Raw genomic sequence first — 21,243 nt, forward strand, 5'->3', positions numbered from 1 at the left:
TCAGCACACAGCACCTAGCTACACTGTACATGATTATTATCTTGCGTAATTATAATAATAATAATAATAATAATAATAATAATAATAATAATAATAATAATAATATACTTTACATAACACCTTTCAAAAAACACTGTTATAAAGTGCTTTAGAAGTTAAAATTGCAAACTGAAGACAAACAATGGGAAACATACAAATATATATGCAAGTATTGTGCTACTTGCATGACTGGCCATGTATGATGCTCACTGTACTTCAAAATAACGCAATACCAACTATCTATTCACGCCGCTTCAAACAGCGGAACTATTGAGAGAGACCAGGCACGGGCAAAACATGTCACACCGTTCCACATTATGCGCGACACCGGAAACTACTTTACTCCACCATGTAAACTATCGTATCCCGCTGTGTTGTCTCACAGGCAAATTAAATATCTGGTAATAGAATGTATGTATGTGTGTGTGTTTCTCTCTCTGTGTGTGTGTGTCTCTCTGTGTGTGCGTAGACTTACTTTTCCGAACGTGCTCAATTAATGCATGTTTTCGGAGCAAATTTTTCAATACGCCTTCTCCTTTGAGACAGAGCAGAGGGTTCAATTCGCCCACATACTGAGGATAGCACAAGATATTTTGGTCTTCAAGATGTCAGAGCCTTCTATTATTCAACCATATGGCCTAGCGTTAAAACTATTGTCTTGAGAAATGTGCAGATTGTACAATAATAGACACGATGTAGTTTTAAAGATTGAAAGAATCAAGTACTTTTATCACGTGGATTAGCTACCGTTAGCTCCAAAGCTACGCAGCTAAGTTACTTGGACAGCCCTTTCAAGTTGGTTCCTGACAGGTTAGCTTACAACAGCTAACTTCGTGAACTATGTGAACTAACCAAGAGTGCTGATTAAGGAGCTCCCTGCAACCCTCTGGTTGGTGGACATTTTCAGTTAACAGTTTTAAATGGTATTTTATGTACTAGCCAATACTGTCGAGGGATTGTTGAGGCGTTTCCAGTAGTTGCTAACTTGCTATTAAATAGTAGTAGTGTTGCCTTGCTAACGCTAAGTAGCTAACATACTGAGGTACGGTGGCACGTAAAATCAATTGCCCCCAAATAAGTGACAATTACATTTTTTACATGTGCCACATACATACATACAAAGGTTACTCAACAAGGCAGTATTGCCATTTTTAGCCTAGCGATAGCTGTGAAAGCTGTAAGACTACTGTAAAGAGCCTTCAGCTGTTTTTGATTACATTTGTAACACTCAACTGATGACAACAATGACAATGGTAATAGTGGTCATTACTATTACAAATGTATGGCAGTGCAGTCAGGCCTGGTGATATTGCTTGGCCAGTCTTTTCAAAAATGCATTTAATTGAGTCATAGATTAAATATGGCTTTGCAACAAAACACTATTCATAATTGCTATTTATGGAATTTGTTGTCAGATAACAATGAGCCATATAAATATATATATTTATAACCTTGTTGGCAGAGGTAATGATATGAAACAGCAAATCGTATATTATTTTAAAATCTGTCACCAGCAAGTGATTAGAAATTTGAATAGATAAATTATTGAATTAATTAACTTTCCATAATCCACCAATTATGTCCTGTGTTTTTGTTCTTTTGTAAATAAGCAGCCATTCAAAGTAAGAAAGAAAGAAGAAGTAAGACATAAGAAATTTCAGTTGTGTATCACATACTGATCATACTGATGGAATTTGCTTCTGTGTTATATTAGTAGTTGACACATTGTAATACATTGTATCCATATTATGTGTAAGTCATGAAGCTTACAATTAAACAAGTATTGCAAACTTGTAGTAAATTAATTAATAGAATAGAATAAAATTGTATATAATTTAAACAGCAAGAAGAACAATTAACACATTTTAAGAAAGTAAAAAATCAAACATTTGGTATTGCCTATATCTGTTTTTGGCAAATGTTTTCATTGCAAATTAAATATTTTGAGAATTATTTTATTGGTCAGCAAAAAAAGATATCCCAAACGTTGCATTTATCAGATTACTACATGGCTGCTTGAGACACTAAAATATATAAACATGAATTAAGACCCAGCATTCTTCCTGTAGGTGTTGCAGGTTGCTCTCATGTACCCATGGAGAAGGTAGCCTTTGAGGGGTGGTTGGAGTCCATCTCTGCTACTTTCCTTACTCTAAATGACCAGGAGCGCAACCAGTCTCTAGACCACCTCATATCATTAAGTGGTGCTGCCCAGCTCCGTCATCTGTCAAATGGCCTGGAGACACTGCTCAAGCGCGACTTCTTGCGTCTCCTCCCTCTGGAGCTTGCCTTCTACTTGCTACACTGGCTGGACCCTCAGACTCTCCTCACCTGCTGCCTGGTCTGCAAGCAGTGGAATAAGGTAAATATCATGCAGCCTTATATCTCACAGTGTTATGGGGTACTTGTTGTTTGTCTTAAATATGTCTGTGTTTCCTCTCGAATTTTCTTTTGTGAGTTTTATTAAAGCCTTTGCAAAGGGATCAATCATTCCGCAGGTACCTAAGTAGAAAGACAAAGGAAGATTCAGTCATATAAGTTTTTATAAGAAGCAAACCATGCCCCGTAATTTCATGCTGGGCGCATATGCGTAGATTGCAGTTATACCTGCGGACTTGCAGTTGATTTCTCATGAATAGTGGATGGGTTCGGGCCCTATTTTTTTGCACCATAGTGCACTGTGCAAAGGGCAGTTAAATGTCCGGTGCACAGGGAGCTCTGTGTGCATTCAGCACTTCGGTGACAGGATATGCCTGGCGCATCTGGAAACGTGGAGAGATTGAGATTTCCAGACATTGTTTTATTACATTTATCCTTGCTTTTCAGTAAGAATATCCTATGAAATAAAAAAATAAAAAATTTGTAACAGGAGATATATAGTTTACAGATTTACCCTTGTGACAGCCCCCATCCCTCCCTCCTCTTGCTCTCTGAGACTCGCGCAGTCAGCCCTCACCAAAGTGACACTTCACTTATGGGAAGGATAAGGGAAATATAAAACAATCTCTGGTTGGTTAAGCAAATCCCCGCCGCTAACACACCCAGTACATCTATCCCTGTTTCCAGATGTGACAGGCGCATCCTGTCACCAAAATACCATATGCACAAAGCCATGGCGCACAAAAATAGGTCCATATGTTTTTATTGGCTAGTAATTGCAAACATCTCCACAATAGTGTGGTCTCAGAGTCAGTGCAGACCAGTGTGTGTCAAACTAAATCTCATTATAGAGGCTATATCATGCGATTAAGTGAAACGTTTCATCTCTCATCCAAGAGGCTTCTTCAGTTCAGTTTGACATTTCAATCAATTTTATTTTATTTGTATAGCCCATATTCACAAATCACGATTTGTCTCAACGTGCTTAACAAGGTGCAACATTCCCTGCCCTTGCCCTCAACAAGAGTAAGGAAAAAAGTAAAGAACAGATTTATATCTAGTGGCCCCTAGTTATCCCATTCCCACAACTAAATAAGTTGCTGCCACACAATATATTTTTTCCCGAAATGTCACCAGAGGGGCTCCTTGATTATGCAAATATCTGTTACCATTTCAATTTTCCAAACAACTCTACTTTAAATGAATTGGAATTTAATTAAAACCAGCCTTCTTAAGTGTAATATATTACCAGCAGAGGCGGAGTGGAATTTCGTGCAGGTCTCTAAATTAGCGAATATAATTTCTGCGGCTGGTTGATGGGCGGATGAGTCAAGCATATCTGCGGATTCAGATGTTGTCAGAGCCTATTTGGGCCTCTCTAGCGCATACACACACAAGTGGTAAGAAAATTATATCACAAAGCCACCTCAAATGTTGGGGTGAGTAAAGTGTTTCTCCTAGTTCCGCTGTACAATGTCATTCTCAGCCCATTAGCTTCTTCTTTTTGATTCAAAGCAGAAACTTACAGGGAAAAGAAAGTGCAGCAGATCACAAATGATAGTGGTTTCTCTTTTGAGAACATATTCTAGAACAACAAATACTTGACATCTCCATTACAATAGTTTGGCCATGGACAATCATGGACTTGAAAATGTGATGCTACCATGCTGACCAATCATAGTCATTGTGGTCTGCAATACCATTCTACGGAGGCTACAGGATCAGATACAAGGTGACACCATACTGTAACTACTAGCACCTTTCATGTGAGGGAGATTCAAGAATTTCTTTTATAGTGTATAGAAATCAAGAAAAACATTCACAGTGACATGAGACATCCTTCCCTTTCAGGAATCATCTGATATGACAACTCTTTCTGACAAAAGTGCTATAGCTGTATGGCCTGCTGCTGCACTGTTAAAGGGATATTTTACTGAAAAATGAAAATTCACTCATTATCTACTCACCACTATGACGATGGAGGGGTGGTTGAAGTCATACTCAGAGTCTCAGGGGGTAAACAGTGTTGCAGTCTAAGTGACCACTTTTTTAAGACAGAATAAAACCACAGAAAAAAACGCAACATGCCTCCATACTGCTCCTGAGGCGTCTTCCAAGAGTAAGGCTGCAGATATCGATAATTTTTTTATCAATTATCTAATGATTATTTTTTATTACTCGATTAATATAATAATGAAGTCATTATTCCACAACAAAAAAGTCCAATCTGAACTGCTAATCAGCCTTTTACAATCCCTTACAAAATCTCTCCAAAATAGAATTAATGCAAGAGCTTGTTCCATTCAAGTAAAAGGAATATATCAATCTAAATTAAGCTTTTCACCAACAAAATAAATGAAAACCAATTAAAATTCAAGTAACTTAATGGAGGAATATCAATACACTGTAAATTCAAGCAGCCTAGTACTTGTATCAATGTCTCTATTAAGTCAAAAACTCAATAAAATAAAGTACAATTCAATAGTATTTCAACAATGTTTATTATTAATTTTCACACTGAACTCGAGGGTACTCTAATAATATTATAATAATAATAAACTAAATGTTCTTTTCTCATTTCAAGTAAAATAAGGTTTACATTTAAAAACTAAATAAAGAGCTTTTGAAAAAGGCATCTTAAAATAAAGTGCTTAATTTTAGAGTTTAAGTTAGAGTTTTCCCCTTTTCTTCTTTTTTCTTTATATATAACTACGTTACACATATAAACAATCTCAACAAATATTAACAAATACTTACAGTTAAGCTCTAACACCTTTTCTCCTTCTTCCCACTTTCTCTTGTTCATTGAGAGAAGTAAACTACCATGTGCTGCCACCGTAAACACGGAAAAAGCTGCGCAGGTTAAAATAAGACTACTGAAATGCGAGAAAAGTTGAGCAGGTTAAAATAGAAACGGTTAGTCAAAATCTAATAACAGGTCTCGGTCCGTATAGAACGGCATCTGGGTCTCTTCCGGACCGTAGTCCGCTTGTTGGTGACCTATGATGGTGGGCGATTCTTTTCACTACAGCTTGCTCTTCAGCTTGCTCTTCACGTGAGTCCATGCTTTGACTGTGCGCAGCCACCCTTCTTACGGCGCATTGACGCATGTTGCGCAAATCAATTTATTTACATAATCGATGACATTGATTACATCGGCGCGTCGCCCCAGCCCTATCCAGGTGTACGTAGTGGTGCGAACACACGGGGGCCCTTGAGGGAGAGTGTGTGTGGTTTTTTCCCGGTGATATCAGAGGAAATTTAGGCTTAAAACATGGTCTAAATTACGCTGTTTCGAGTCAAATATGAATGTCGGGGCTTGCGGACACTTGGATGACACCACACGAGCAATATAGAGGCATGTTGTGTTTTTTTATGTCTCTGAAGAAGGGGTCCAGTTTACTTGTATAGGATTTGGCTGCAGCACTGTTTACCTCTGAGACTCCAAAAGTGTTTTGTGGACTCAAACACCCACCCCTCCATCAGCATAGTGGTAAGTAGATAATGGGTGAATTTAAAATTTTCAGTGAACTATCCCTTTAGGTGTTTTGCAGTCTGGCCTGGTAGGACAACAATATGCAATAATTACAAAAAATCGCATTCCATTCCCAATATCGTAATTTCCTATCCAAATAAGGATAAATAACACAATATAGCACATTTTCTGTGGATTCATAGAAAAATAGCTTTTTAAATAATAATACTTTTTGAAATATTCTTAAAATGTTTTTTTGTTTTTTTAAGAACTGTTTTGGCGTCATGCATAGTTCGGGGTGTGTGTTTTATGTCTTTCTCGACAATATAGATATTAGCATGATATAGATATTAGCACGCTTTTAAGTGTGGAAAAAGCCTATGTATTTTTACTTTGTCTGCCTGTAGTTTGGGGGATACCGTGGTGTTTCAAGTTTTTTTTTTTTACTAGGCTACTTCACCCTTTCTTCAATTATGGGTAAGTGCAAGTAATTCTGGGACTCTGATATTCCTTCGAATCTGTCATACTAGACATAGGTCTTAAATTTATTTCATTGTGGTCTTAAAAAAACTAGTTACAAGTACTTATTCTAGTCAAAAGTAACTAGAATTTTGTCACTCCCCTTAGTCAGGTCATCAGCCATTGTGTGAACAACTTCTTTTTTGTGGACTAAGACTGCCGAAAAAACAAACAAAATACAATACAGCTCATAAAAAGCATGTTCTTTGCTGTTAAAAATGTTTCGCCCCCTCCTGATTTCTTCTATTTTTTCTTATTTATCTAATTTAATCATCTCAGATCGTGTACATTGATTGGGAGGAATTTTGGCCCACTCTTCTTTGCAGAATTATTTTAAATAAGTCGGAGGATTGGAGGATTTTAAAGCATGAACTGCCCATTTAAGATCTTAACACAACATTGCAATAGGATTCAAGTCAGGAGTTTGACCAAGTCACCCCAAAACCTAAATTTTATTTCGTTTGAGCCATTCAGAGGTGGACTTGCTTGTGTGCATTGGATCATTGTCCTGACACAATTGAGCTTGAGCTTTAAGTCATAAAACTGCTGGGTGGATATTCTCCTTCAGGATATTCTGGTTGAGAGCAGAATTCACGTACTGAAGCAGTAAAGCAGCCACAGGCCATCACATCACTGTGTTTGATTGTTGGTATGATGTTCTTATTGTGTAAGGCTGTGTTAGCTTTACAACAGATAGAACAGGACCCATGTTTTACTTTCGACTCATCAGTTCACAGCGAATAGTAATTATTCTGTTGTTTTTTGGCAAATTTGGGACAAGCCTTTTTGTATTTTTTGGTCAGAAGTGGTTTGCACCTTGCAACTCTCCTTTGGATGCCTTTTTTATTGTGGAATCATGAAGACTGACCTTGACTAAAGCTAGTGAGGCTGGCATTTCTTTAGATGTTTGTCTGGGTTTGTGCTCTTTGAAGAAGTATTTCTCTCACCGTGGTTTGCTGTAGTCCAAAAGCAATAGCTTTGTAAGATTTCAATTACTGGAATTTCTTTAGTTTGTAGCATCATCTGTTGCTTTTAGCCTACTTCATATTTCCAGATAGGTCCACTTTAATGATGTTTAGATTGAACAGATCTGGCAGTAATCATGCCTGGGCGTGGCTAGTGACTTTGAACCCAGTTGTCAATTACATTTGTTTAATTGGTTGATTTAGAAACTGTGGGGGGGGATTCATTTTTCTCAATTTAGCTTGGGTTATGTCCAATATTAAACTCAATTTTATTAATATTTAAATGTGATAAATAGAAATAGTCAGGGAGGGGGACCTGTCGCCCAGACACACCTACAAGAGATACACACATATGTCACATATGGTCTTAATGAGTTAAAGGGAAATCCGCAAATAATTCAATCTCAGAATAGAAACACCACAAGTACAAAACTATACAAAAAAACTAACTAAGTGTCCATTTCACTGTAGGTGATAAACTCTTGTCCAGAAGTGTGGCAGAGTGTGTGTCGGGAGCTGGGCTGGAGGATTGATGAGTCCATTCAGGATGCACCACACTGGAAGGGAGTCTACCTGAAGGCCAAACTGCGTATGACGCAGCTGAAAGATCAGGAAGCCTTTGAGACATCATCCCTCATTGGTCACAGTGCTCGAGTATATGCCCTCTACTATAAAGATGGCCTCCTCTGCACAGGTACACTTTCACTGTTTTTTGTTTTTTTCAATTTGGCAAACTACTATTGTACTATACAAACAGTACTATTTTGAACAAACCACTTTTGTATACTATAATGACTATTGGAAAGTAAAATAAATAAAAAATCTAAAATTTTACCATCCATACTCCATATTTGTTCGTCAATCTCATCACAACTCTAAATCTTTAAATTTTCTTAAATTGTAAAGGAGGGCCGCCTTAATACAAATTGCGCCTTTTAAGATAGAATTAGGACACCGGTTTGACTCATATTGACATCACATTGCTGTTCTGGAACAAGTATTACAGAGATGTGCAGAGCTGGGAAGTCTTCTTGTTTTTCAGGATCTGATGACCTCTCTGCCAAATTGTGGGATGTGCGCACTGGGCAGTGCATTTATGGAATTCAGACACACACCTGCGCCACAGTGAAGTTTGATGAACAGAAGCTGGTGACTGGGTCCTTCGACAACACTATTGCATGCTGGGAGTGGAGCAGTGGGTCTAAAATCCAGCAGTTCCGTGGCCACACAGGAGCAGGTTGGCTTATATTAATTGTGCTAAATTCACAGCAGATATCTGTTCTGGTGGGGGGGTGACACTGAGCTCGGCTGCTTTTTCTCAGCTGCCTTATGATTCATATTTATATGAGGGATTGGATATAACCAGATCTGGAAAGCCTTATACACTCATTATGCAAGTTGCATAGGCCTGCACAACTTACAGCCAGGTCCCGCCAGTCCCTCTTGCTAAAACGGGTGTCGGTTCAACTTCGTTGAGACGATAAAACAAAACTATCCTTGTCGTCGCAAAACGAGAAAAAAACTCTGTGAATTACATGAACAGCAATCAGGTGATCTTGTGTGGGTGGCTGTGGCTCAAGAGGTAGAGCTACTCGTCCACTAACCAGAAGGTTGGTGTTTGATATGTGGCTCTATCAGAATAAATAGGCATTCTGCGATATGTAAAAACTACATGAATGCATTTGATATTATTACCTTTTAATGATATTCCAGCATTTCCCACAAAGTTAATGGGGGTGCCGTTGCACACACACAAAGGTCACTCTCACGTGCAACAGATTCAGAGTGGCAGGTACAAAGACTAAGTTTTCGTGTGAGAGAAAGAACTGCATTGCATGCTACAACTGCAGCTGAAACTATGGCTGTAGTAAAAACGTTATGGACCATACCGTGACCATGCAGTAGTAATAATAATAATAATAAGTAGAAAATTCCTCCTGCCGAGACATTTTGAATGTGTGCCTAGTGCTTGTTGCCGGCTCGAGAGAGACATTTATAAAAGCTGCATGTTTATAGCATGATCCAGGTTGGTGAGAGAGAGAGAGAGAGAGACTGATTCAAACCCTCGGAGCCGATCCAAACAGCCAGCAAAACAAACAAAAAATAGTTACGAACGCAGAGGCTTAAGATAAATCCGACTGGCTACTGGCTTGTATGGCTGTCTACAGACTGCAATGTGGCCTGCTCAGTAGTCATCCTCAATACCTCTTCGCCTTCTAAAATCATGCTGCTGCTTGAATCGCAACATCTAAGACATCAAAGGAATCTTTCCTGGCTAAACACACTGGAAAAGAGAAAGCTACATTCTGTGACCGTGGGGAGTTAGAAAAGTTTGACTGATTTGCTCCTTCCAGAAATTACCTCTTAAAATTAACATTAGACCCAACGGAGAACTAAAGTTAATAAAATGGAAACATCCAAAAGTTTAGCTCTGATAGATTTCATAGTGACATTTCTGCAAAGCTAACACGTTTTACTACATTTTGATCTAAAAATCATGTATGACAACCTCCATTTGTGGCTTTGAGAGCAGTATAGGCACACAAAAAGTAGCTGAAAATCTGTCCTGCTCCACTCTCGCTCTAAATGGGCGAGAGACCTTGACTCCTATTAATTTTTTCCCCGCAGTTTTTGGAGATTTTCAAGCGAACCGTTTGGCGAATGTCTTAGAAAAGTCATAGCACACTATCCCCGACCGAGCCACATGTTTTGATGTGCATGTACAACCCCAACTAATAGAAAGTTGGGACGGTATGGAAAATGCTATTAATAAAAGACAGCAGTGATTTCTAAATTTAATTTGATTTGTATTTCATTGCAGACAGTATGAACATAAGATATTTTATGTTTTGTCTGGTCAACTTCATTTTATTTGTAAATATACATCCATTCCGGTCATTCAGGCCTGCAACACATTCCAAAAAAAGTTGGGACGTGGGCAATTTAGGGCTAGTAATCAGGTAGAATGATAAAAAAATGTAGTGATTTGAAATAGGTGATGTCAACAGGTGAAGTAATCATGACTTTGTACAAAAGCAGCATCCAGGAAAGGCCTAGCTCTTTAGGAGCAAAGATTGATCGAGGATCGCCAGTTTGCCAACAAATGTGTGAGAAAATTATTGAAATGTTTAAAAACAGTGTTCCTCAAAGAAGGATAGGAAGGGATTTGGATATTTCATCCTCTACAGTGCATAACAGCAGTAAAAGATTCAAGGAATCTGGAGGAATTTCAGTACACTACAATACATAGTTACATCCACAAATGCCAGTTAAAACTTTACTGTGCCAAAAGGAAGCCTTATATTAACCGTGTCCAGAAGCGCCGTAGACTTCTTTGTGCTCGAAGGCATCTGGGATGGACCATAACACAGTGGAAACGTGTATTGTGCTCAGACGAGTCAGTATTTCATGTCTTTTTTGGAAGAAATGGACGCTGTGTACTCCAGACCAAAGATGAAAAGGACCATCCAGACTGTTACCAGCAACAAGTCCAAAAGCCAGGGTCTGTCATGGTATGGGGTTGTGTCAGTGCCCTTGTTAAAGGTAACTTACACTTCTGTGATGGCACCATTAATGCCGAAAAGTACATAGAGATTTTGGAGCAGCATCTGCTACCTTCAAGACGACATCTTTTCCAGAGACATCCATGCATATTGCAACAAGACAATGCAAAACCACATTGTGCACACATTACAAAGGCATGGCTGCGGAAGAAGAGGTTGGGCGTGCTGGACTTGCCTGCGTGCAGTCCAGACTTGGCCACAATAGAGAATATGTGGTGCATTTTAAAACGCAAAATCTGACAACGGAGACCCTGTACTGTTGCACACCTTAAGACTTGTTTGCAGAAAGAATGGGACAAAATGACCCCTGAAATGCTTCATCACTTGGTGTCTTGAGTCCCTCAACCTATTTTGAGTGTTGTGAAAAGGAATGGCAACATTACAAAGTGGTAAATGCTTTACCGTCCCAACTTTTTTTGAAATATGTTGCAAGAATCAAAATTGAAATAAGTGTTTATTTTGAAAAAACAATACAATTCATGAGGTCAAACATCAAATAATGTGCTTTGTATCGTTTTTATTGTAATACTGGTCAAAGATCATTTATAAATCACTTTTCTCAGTTTTAATTTTAAATCTAACATACCGTCCCAACTTTGTCTGATTTGGGGTTGTATGACAAAACTGCGGGAGGAGTAGCGGGACGAAATTTCATACGGAAGAAGAATAAGAAGTAGTCAAATAATAAGTATGCAGAATAGTAATATATGGCCAATGCAATAAACCAAACAAAAGATAATAGACATTTTATGTAAAAAATTATAAATGGGTTTTTAAAAGAGGATACTGAGGTAAATGGTCTGTATTTATATAGCACTTTTCTAGTCTTGATGACCACTCGAAGTGCTTTACAGTACAGATTCATTCACCCATTCACACCCATTCATATACTGTATCTATGTGCAGCACTTTCTCTATTACATAGGGGCAGGGGAAAATTTGGGTTCAGAAGCATGCCCAAGGACAATTTGGCATGTTTAGAGGACATCCTACCTCCTGAGCGACAGCCGCCCCGAAGGTGAGGTGGCTTGTCTGGAAACATTAGAATAATGCAGGCCGCCATATTCTAGATATTTAATGGGAAACACTATTCCCTTTTTTTAACTGTTTTTCAAAAGAAATACTTTTTTGGTTGTTTTCAGTCTTCAGTGTGGACTACAATGATGAGCTGGATATACTGGTCAGCGGCTCTGCAGACTTCACAGTGAAGATTTGGGCTTTGTCTGCTGGTGCCTGTCTCAACACTCTGACTGGGCACACTGAGTGGGTGACTAAGGTCAGCTCACCTTCTCGTCAAGGTGTTAATATGTGCTGGGAGTTAAATCTTGAAATGCCTGATGTTGAAATGTGTATCCTGTGTTGTCATCTCCTCCAAAGGTGTTACTCCAGAAAAGTGAAGTAGAATCTATGATGCACAGTCCTGGTGACTATATCCTCCTCAGTGCTGATAAGTATGAAATTAAGGTAATGCTGATATTTCCCTCTACTTTTTGAAGTATAGAGAAACAAAATAATTGTTTTTATTGTTTTGCTGTTATTCCCATGTTTTAGCTGCTATATCTCAATCAATCCATCAATCAAACTTATTTGTATAGCCCATATTCACAAATCACAATTTGTCTCATAGGGCTTAACAAGGTGTGAATCCTCTGCCCTTAACCCTCAACAAGAGTAAGGAAAAACTACCAAATATAACCCTATTAACAGAGGGAAAAAACGTAGAAACCTCAGAGAGAGCCACATGTGAGGGATCCCTCTCCCAGGACGGACAGAAGTGCAATTGATGCCACGTGTAACTGAAAACATCAGCAAAATAAGAGTATTTAACATTGATTAGAAGAAACAGTTTGTAACATAATGGAAAGTGAATGAATTGAGGAGGTATTGCCATTAATGGTAGTGTATGTGAATAGACATATTGTATATCAAGCAGTCCACGATCAGCTGCCACCACGATCAGGATCCACCACCACAATCAGATGCCACCATAATCCACAATACATCGTCATGATCCACTGACATTATCAGGATCCACCATCACCTGCCACCTCTATCATGGTCCACCACCTATATCCACAATCAGCTGCCAACACTATCATGATCCATCACCACTATCCACGATCAGCTGCCAACACGTAGAGGATTCCCCAATGTGATCACGATCAGCCAACATGATCCTCGATGAACCACTACGATCACGATCTCTGATTCGCCATCCACCATCGTTATCCAAGATGTGGCCAAAGCTGTGGTCCTGGATCTGCAAACTATAAAGCACAAGGACTGCGGGGAAAAAGTCAAATCATTAACATGTATTGATAAGACATTAATGTGATAAAGAGGGAGAAGAGGTAAGAGAAGTTCCATGTCTCATGTGTCCCCCGATATTCTAGACCTATAGCAGCATAACCAAGAGCAGGTCCAAGACAAACCTGAATCAGCTCTAACGATAAACTTTATCGTAAAGGAAGGTTTTAAGCCTACTCTTAAAAGTAGAGAGGGTGTTCGCCTCCTGAACTGAAACTCTGAGATGATTCCACAGGAGACAAGCTTGATAGCTGAAAGCTCTGGCTCCTACTCTACTTTTAGAGACTTTAGGGACGACAAGTAAGCCTGAATTCTGGGAGTGCAGTGCTCTGGTGGGGGGATATGGTACTATGAGCTCTTTTCGGTACGATGGTGCCATATTGTTAAGGGCCTTGTAGGTGAGGAGGAGAATTTTAAATTCTATTCTAAATTTAAGCGGAAGCCGGTGTAGTGAGGCTAATACAGGAGAAATGTGATCTCTTTTCTTGGTTCTTGTCAGGACACGTGCTGCAGCATTTTGGACAAGCTGCAGAGTCTTTTAACGACTTACTGCTGGAGCCTGATAATAAGTGTGGAGGTAGCTGGGAGAGCACCTTTACCTGCACCAGAGGATCAATCAGCGCAGGTGAGAGCTGTTAGCTGATTGATCCTCAGGTTGAAAAGGCAGCAGCGGAGCTTCCTGGGAGAGACACTCAGAACTGAGACACAGGACATGAGAGAAGCTCACGGAGAGACACTTGGGACAGAAACCAGGAAACACATGAGGGACAGACAAAAGGACACTGAAGAAAGCTTAGCCGAGAAACGGCTGGACACTTTGAGTTGAGTCTGCTGAATTTTCACACTGTTTGCACTTTGTGAGGAATAAAATGCTGAAAAGCAACAGTTGTGTCTCCGGTTGTGTGTGGGGGACCCCGGATGCATGGTCAAATGCCACAATAAGGAATTACAATAATCAAGTCTGGATGTAACAAAGGCATGGACTAGCTTTTCTGCATCTTTTTGAGACAGGACGTGTGTCATATTTTTTAGATGTTTCATAAGTGAAAGAAAACAGTCCTAGAAATTTGTGAGAATCAAAGGACAAATTGGGATCAAAGACTGTTTCAATGGAAGCAAGGGCTATGTCATCTAGAGATGCTATATCATTAGATAATGTATCTCTAAGGTGTTTAGGGCTGAGTATTAGAACCTCTGTTGTATTTGAGTTTAATAGAAGAAAATTGCGGGTCATCCAGGTTTTTATGTCTTGAAAAGTTAATTGATTACACTGTTCTGGTTTTATTGATGGGTATAACTTGGTGACATCCGCATAGCAGTAAAAACTTACAGAGTGTGTCCTGATATAGATTCCTAGTGGAAGCATATATAATGAGAATAAAATTGGTCTCAGCACAGAATCCTGGAGACCACTTAACTTTGGTGCGCACAGATGACTCATATCTGAAAATGTATAAGATGGAGAGAAAACTTTGTTTCCTCTGCAGGTCTGGCCTTTAGGAAGAGAAATCAACTGCAAGTGTCTGAAGACACTGTCAGTGTCAGAGGACCGCAGCATCAGCCTTCAGCCTCGCCTGCAGTTTGATGGACGCTACATCGTCTGCAGCTCTGACCTTGGAGTTTATCAGTGGGACTTTGCTAGTTTTGAGATTCTCAGGTAAGAACAAAACTACAGACACAAGACCAAAATATTTACACAGTTCTCTATGTCCTGGTTTAAGATTTTGCTCAGGATTTGTGCAGATTTATAGATGTACAGTTTGTGTAAACTACATATATTAACCAACCAAAACAGTTGATATTTTTGCCCAGATGTCAATATGGTAGCACTTCAAATCTTCAATCAATCAATCAAATTTTATTTATAAAGCCAATAGTCACAAATCATAATTTGTCTCATAAGTTGCGACATTCTCTGTCACTCAACAAGAGTGAGGAAAAACGACCCAAAGAAATTCCTTCTAACAGGGGAACAAAACGTAAAAAACCTCAGAGAGAGCCAGGTGTGAAGGATCCCTCTCCCAGGACGGACAGAAGTGCAATAGATGCTGCTTGTAACTGAACACATCAACAAAATAGCAGTGCTCACAACATTGATTAGAAGAAAAAGTTTGTATCATAATGGAGAAGAATGTCAATGTTTAAAGTATTTATACATAAGAAAATGTCTGATAGAGATGAAGGGAGCAACAATGACAAATTAATTGAGGAGTTATTGTCAGTAGTGAGTATGGGAGTATGGGTGGGTGAGTAGGCGTATTGTATATCAAGCAGTCTTGTTGTAATCATAGTCCACGATCAACTGCCACCACGATCAGGATCCACCACTACAATCAAATGCCACCACAATCAACAATCCACCACCACTATCATGATCCACCATTATGATCCACGATCAGGTGCCACCACGATCACAATCCATTATCCGCCATCAAGATATCTGATTCACGATCCTCCATCATGATCTATGGTCCATGATCAGTCTACGTTCCACCATCATGATCCACAATGTTGCCGCAACAGTGATCCTGGATCTGCAAACGATAAAGCACAAGGAGTCCGGGGAAGAAGTCAAGTCAGTAATATTTATTGATGAGACATTATTGTGATAATGAGGGAGAAAAGAGAAGCTGCATGTGTCCTGTGTCCCATGACAATATAGGCCTATATCAGTATAGCAGCATAACTAAGAGCTGGTCTAAGACAGACCTGAACCAACTCTAACTATAAGCTTTATCAAAAAATAAGGTTTTAAGCCTACTCTTAGAAGTAGAGAGGGTGTCCGCCTCCTGAACTGAAAGTGGGAGATGATTCCACAGGAGAGGAGCTTGATAGCTGAAAGCTCTTGCTCCTACTCTACTTTTAGAGACTTTAGGGACGACAAGTAAGCCTGAATTCTGGGAGCGCAGTGCTCTAGTGGGGTGATATGGTTCTATGAGCTCTTTTCGGTATGATGGTGCCATATTATTTAGGGTGAGAATTTTTTATTCTATTCTAAATTTAACCGGAAGCCAGTGTAGTGAGGCTAATACAGGAGAAATGTGATCTCTTTTCCTTGTTCTTGTCAGGACACATGCTGCAGCATTTTGGACAAGCTGCAGAGTCTTTAAAGACTTACTGCTGGAGCCTGATAATAAGGAATTACAATAATCAAGTCTGGATGTAACAAAGGCTTGGACTAATTTTGTGCATCTTTTTGAGACAGGACATGTCTGATTTTTTAAATGTTGAATGAAGGCAGTCCTAGAAATTAGTTTTACATGAGAATCAGAGGACAAATCGGGATCGAAAATAATTCACTAATTCCTGAAGGTTTCACTGGAAGCAAGGGCAATGCCATCTAGAGTAGCTATATTATTAGATGTAGTTCTGATATAGTCCTGATCCACAGACTGCCGCCTCGGTGTGTTTGTGCACACTTTTTTGTCTCATTTTGTGTGTTAAAGGTTTAGTGTGTAAGATTATTTGAAAGGGATCTATTGACAGAAATTTAATATAATATAATCCTAGTGATGTTTTCACAAGTGTGTTTCATCTAAATTATACAAATTGTTTTATTTACCCTAACATGGGCCCTTTTATATTGAAATACTTTATATTTACATCAGGGGGGGTCCTCTCTATGGAGGCCACCATGTTTCTTGTAGTAGCCCAGACTGGACAAACTAAACACCCTTTGAGCTTTTATGAAAACTGAAGGTTACCACAGGTTCTCTTTCATGTTTGGAAGGGGACGGTGAGGTGAGGGGTATTCAGCTGCAACATGAAACTTCACCACTAGATGTCAGTAAATTCTACACACTGCAACTTTAAGGTGTCTACATATACTGTGATACCTGGAGCTCTTTCACCAGAGAAGAACTCATGAACATCAGGGGAATAACTCCAGCTGACTTATTTTCATAATTTTTGTGTTCATTCGTGGAATTATTGGACATTCAGGTCAAAGGTGTGCTCACCTTTTCCAACACAGTCCACCGGAGGAGGAGGGGGAGACATGCTGGAGCGCTTTGTGCGTCTCCACAGACGCAGACATCTTTAACCTCTTCCAGGAATATTTCTCTCCAACGTGCGCTCACTGAGCAACAAACTGGACGAACTTCAGATCCTGGTGGCTAGAAACAGAGACTTTTCTTCATCTTCGGTCTTGTGTTTCACAGACCGTGGCTGTGTGGATCAACACCGGACTCTGCACTGTGGTGCGGACTGCGACACAGAACTCTCTGGCAAGACGAAAGGTGGCGGAAGCTGTTTTTACATAAACAGCAGCTGGTGCAATGATGTGACAGTGATTCAGAAGCACTGCTCTCCTGTTCTGAAAACTTTTTTCATGAACTGTAAAGCCTTCTACTCCCCTCCTGAACTCGCCTTATTCATTCTGGATGGTGTTTACATTCCAGGCCAACTTGCAGACACACAGCAAATGCTTGCCGACCAGATACATACCCGGACTCCTTAGTTATTGTCCTCAGTGATTTTAACAAAAGAAATCTCTGCCACGAACTCTCTAAATACAAAATGTCCGACCAGGGAGGAGAACACCTTGGATCAGTGTTATACAACAGTCAGCGGAGCCCATCACACCGTCGCCTGTGCTGCACTGGGACACTGGACTGATTCCAGCATACGGGCAGATATTAAAGCTCTCTAAACCTGTTGTGAGGACATCTAAGAAGTGGACCAGGGAGGCTGTGGAGGACCTTAGCGTGTTTGGACTGCACTGACTGGGATGTCTTCAGGTCTGTTACCATCAGTATGAATGAATACACAGAGGCTGTGACTTAATACATCAGCTTCTGTGAGGACTGTTGTATCCCATCACATACCAGGGTGAGTTGAAACAATGACAAAGCCTGGTTCACAGCCAAAATCAGACAGTTAAGGTTGGAGAAGAAAAAAGGCATTTAGGAGTGGAGACGGGGACATGTTTAAAGAGTCCAAGTACAAGTTTAGCAGGGTGGTGAGAGATGCTAAATGACAGATCTCAGAGAAACTGAGTAGACCAATTCTCAGGTAACGACTGCTTCTGTCTGGAAAGGGTTCAGACACCTTCAGCTCCCCACTCCATTAATGACCTGCGCCTGGCCAACGAACTGAATAAGTTCTACTGTCGTTTTGAAAGACAATGGGACAGACCTGACACCATCCCCTACGACAGCCCCCATCCAAGAGTGTCACCAATGCTAGCTCTGCAGAGGTCTGTTACTCTCCACACTTGCCCACCATAGTGACCCTTCACCCTCTACCACAGTGTCACCCCTTTCCATCCTGGAGAGGGATGTTAACAGGCTCTGCAGGAGACAGAACCCCCCACAAAGCAGCCAGACCTGTCTCCCCATCCACCTTGGAGCACTATACATTTATAACACCTCACTGGAGACATGTCATGTGCCAGCCTGCTTCAAATCCTCCACCATCATCCCCATCCTCCAAAAACCAAGGACCTTAGGACTTAATGAGTACAGACCCATCGCCCTGACTTCTGTGGTAATACGTTTTTTGAGCGTTTTAAGGCTGCGTTCTTTCTTCTCTGCTCTTCTCTCTGTAAACGAACTGCTGCACCTCCAGTCACCAGTCCGTCAAGCTCCTGAAGTTCGGGGATAACACCACCCTCATCGTTGGTGGGGACGAGTCTGCTTACAGGTGGGAGATTGACCACCTGGTGCAGTGATAACAACTTGGAGCTGTGTGACTCCCTAGTGGACACGTGAAGTCATCCCACTTCCTGGGCACCATCATCATCCAGGACCTGAAATGGGAGCGGAACATCGGCTTCCTCACTCAAAAAGCCCAGAAGAGGATGTACTTCCTGTGGCAGCTGAAGAAGTTCAACCTGCCAAAGCCCAATGATGATGAACTTCTGCACTAGAGTCCATCCTCACCTCCTCCATCACACAATGGTATGCTGCTGCTGCTGCTACTGCCAAAGACCGGGCCAGACCTCAGCGCATCATTTTGCTAGAGCCATTTCCCTCTGGCAGGAGGCTGCCGGCCATCAGGACCAAAACCTCACGCCACAAAAACAGTTTTTTTCCTGACTGGTGCTGTCCTCATCAACAAGGCCTGGGACCCTGTTACTGGGCTGAACTGATGTCCCTGCCTGTGACCGTGACAATTAAACTTCCCATTGCAAATAACGGACTAACTGTACTTTGCACAATCCAGTCTCTAGTGTTTATTTACAATGTATTGCACAATGCCTCCATTGTGCTAATAGTATTTTTGATATAAAATTAATTTTCCTACTTAAAATCAAAACACACCACAGAAAGTCCACAGAAAGTTCCTTGTATGTGTAAACCTGCTTGGCATAAAATCCGATTCTGATTCCAATGCATCTCTAAGGTGTTTATGGCCGAGTACTGTATGAGAACCTCTGTTTTATCTGAGTTTAATGGGAGAAAATTGCGGGTCATCCAGGTTTTTATGTCCGTGAAATATGCTTGAAGTTTAGCGAATCGATTACCTTGTTCTGGGTGTCATCGGCATAGCAGGGAAAATTTACTGGGTGTGTCCTGGTGGTGAATTAATTGGGCCGAGCACAGAACCCTGAGGAACACAGTGATTAACTTTGGTGCGCACAGATGACTCATCATTAATTTGCACAAATTGGAAACGATCTAATGAATAGGATTCAAACCATCTAAGAGTGGTTCCTTTAATGCCAATTAAGATTAAGATGTGATGATCGATAGTGTTGAATGCTGCACTGAGATCTAACAGGACGAGGACAGACACAAACCCTTGATCTGAAGCTAGGAGAAGGTAAATTGTGACTTTTGCCAAGGCTGTCTCCATGCTGCGATGAGCTCTAAACCCCGACTGAAAGTCTTCATATATATTACTTTTCTGGAGAAAGTCACATAGCTGATTGGCTACAACTTTCTCAAGGATTTTAGACAGGAAAAAGAGGTTGGATATCGGTCTGTAGAAGGCTGGGTAGAACTATGAGGAGCGTGGTATCTGAATGCAGTTTTACCCAGTTCTGTGTGCTTGTTGGGTTTGTCAAGGGTGATGTGTTGTTGAGAACGGGTGGTGATCCATATTTCTCTTCTAAAAGGGATGATAAATAAAATGGTAGCTTATTAAGCATAGCTTTGTATATAAAAACAAGACTGTGTTGTTCCCTACATGTGGCAAGTGAAGGCCACGCTACTTTCTGGTACAAGGTACAATGATGGGTCCGATAACTGTCACCTGTAATTATCCTTAGGGAACTTTGATATTTAGCATCCAGTGGCTTGAGAGCATGTAAATCACATCTGCGTAGTCTAGCACTGATAAAAATGTTGCCTGCACAATCTGTAATATATTTGAGAAAGTAAAACACTGCCTATTTCTATGAAAGAAACCCAATTTAGCTTTCAGCTTCTTCGATAGCTCATTAATGTGAGTTTTAAAAGATAGTTTGTCGTCCAGCCAGATACCCAGATATTTAGAATTTTGAACTCTTTTAATTTCAACCCTAGTTTTTGTACTGAAATTAAAAATCAGGGGGATTTTGATTTGGGATCTGCTGAAGAGCATGTAATTGGTCTTTTCTGGATTTAATACTAGTCTGAGCATAGCAAGAGCATATTGTATGACTAAAAAGTCTGACACTAATTTTGTCAGTGCTTTGTCAATGGATGGCGCTAAAGCGTATATGACTGTCATCTGCATAAAAATGAATGGAGCTATTAATGATCCTAGGTAATTTACATACAGTGAGAACAGTAAAGGATGGAGCCTACTAACTAATTTGATTACATCAAGGAAGCCTGATTTATGGCCATCTGCCACTGTTGCTTGAGTTCTGTCATTAAGATAACTGTGAAACCAGTTACATGCCTCTGTATTAAAACCAATTGCTCTAAGTTTGTCTAAAAGAAGAGTGTGATCTACTGTGTCGAACGCTTTAGATAAGTCGATAAACAGGGCAATACAACATTACTTTTTGTCCAGAGCACTAATGACATCATTCACCACCTTACATGCTGCTGTCAAAGTGCAGTGA

The 21,243-nt window shown here is 40.2% G+C and overlaps 1 protein-coding gene across 4 annotated transcripts in view; it reads left to right on the forward strand.

Moving 5' to 3' along the window:
* The first annotated feature begins 399 nt into the window (after window positions 1-399).
* fbxw2 (F-box and WD repeat domain containing 2) overlaps window positions 400-21,243 on the forward strand; it is a 38,270-nt gene continuing 17,426 nt past the window's right edge. The window contains exons 1-7 of one of the 4 annotated variants that reach the window (XM_035183827.2): window positions 400-849; window positions 2,109-2,401; window positions 7,849-8,071; window positions 8,420-8,614; window positions 12,083-12,216; window positions 12,318-12,404; window positions 14,735-14,904. In XM_035183827.2, the coding sequence (XP_035039718.1) occupies window positions 2,135-2,401; window positions 7,849-8,071; window positions 8,420-8,614; window positions 12,083-12,216; window positions 12,318-12,404; window positions 14,735-14,904 (1,076 nt within the window). In that variant the 5' untranslated portion in view covers window positions 400-849; window positions 2,109-2,134. Of the gene's footprint in view, window positions 929-2,108; window positions 2,402-7,848; window positions 8,072-8,419; window positions 8,615-12,082; window positions 12,217-12,317; window positions 12,405-14,734; window positions 14,905-21,243 lie in introns of all 4 variants that reach the window. The other 3 variants (XM_035183826.2, XM_035183829.2, XM_035183828.2) reach the window with 3 other exon arrangements.

This window comes from Hippoglossus stenolepis, chromosome 18, assembly GCF_022539355.2.
Source record: "Hippoglossus stenolepis isolate QCI-W04-F060 chromosome 18, HSTE1.2, whole genome shotgun sequence".
NCBI lineage: Eukaryota > Metazoa > Chordata > Actinopteri > Pleuronectiformes > Pleuronectidae > Hippoglossus > Hippoglossus stenolepis.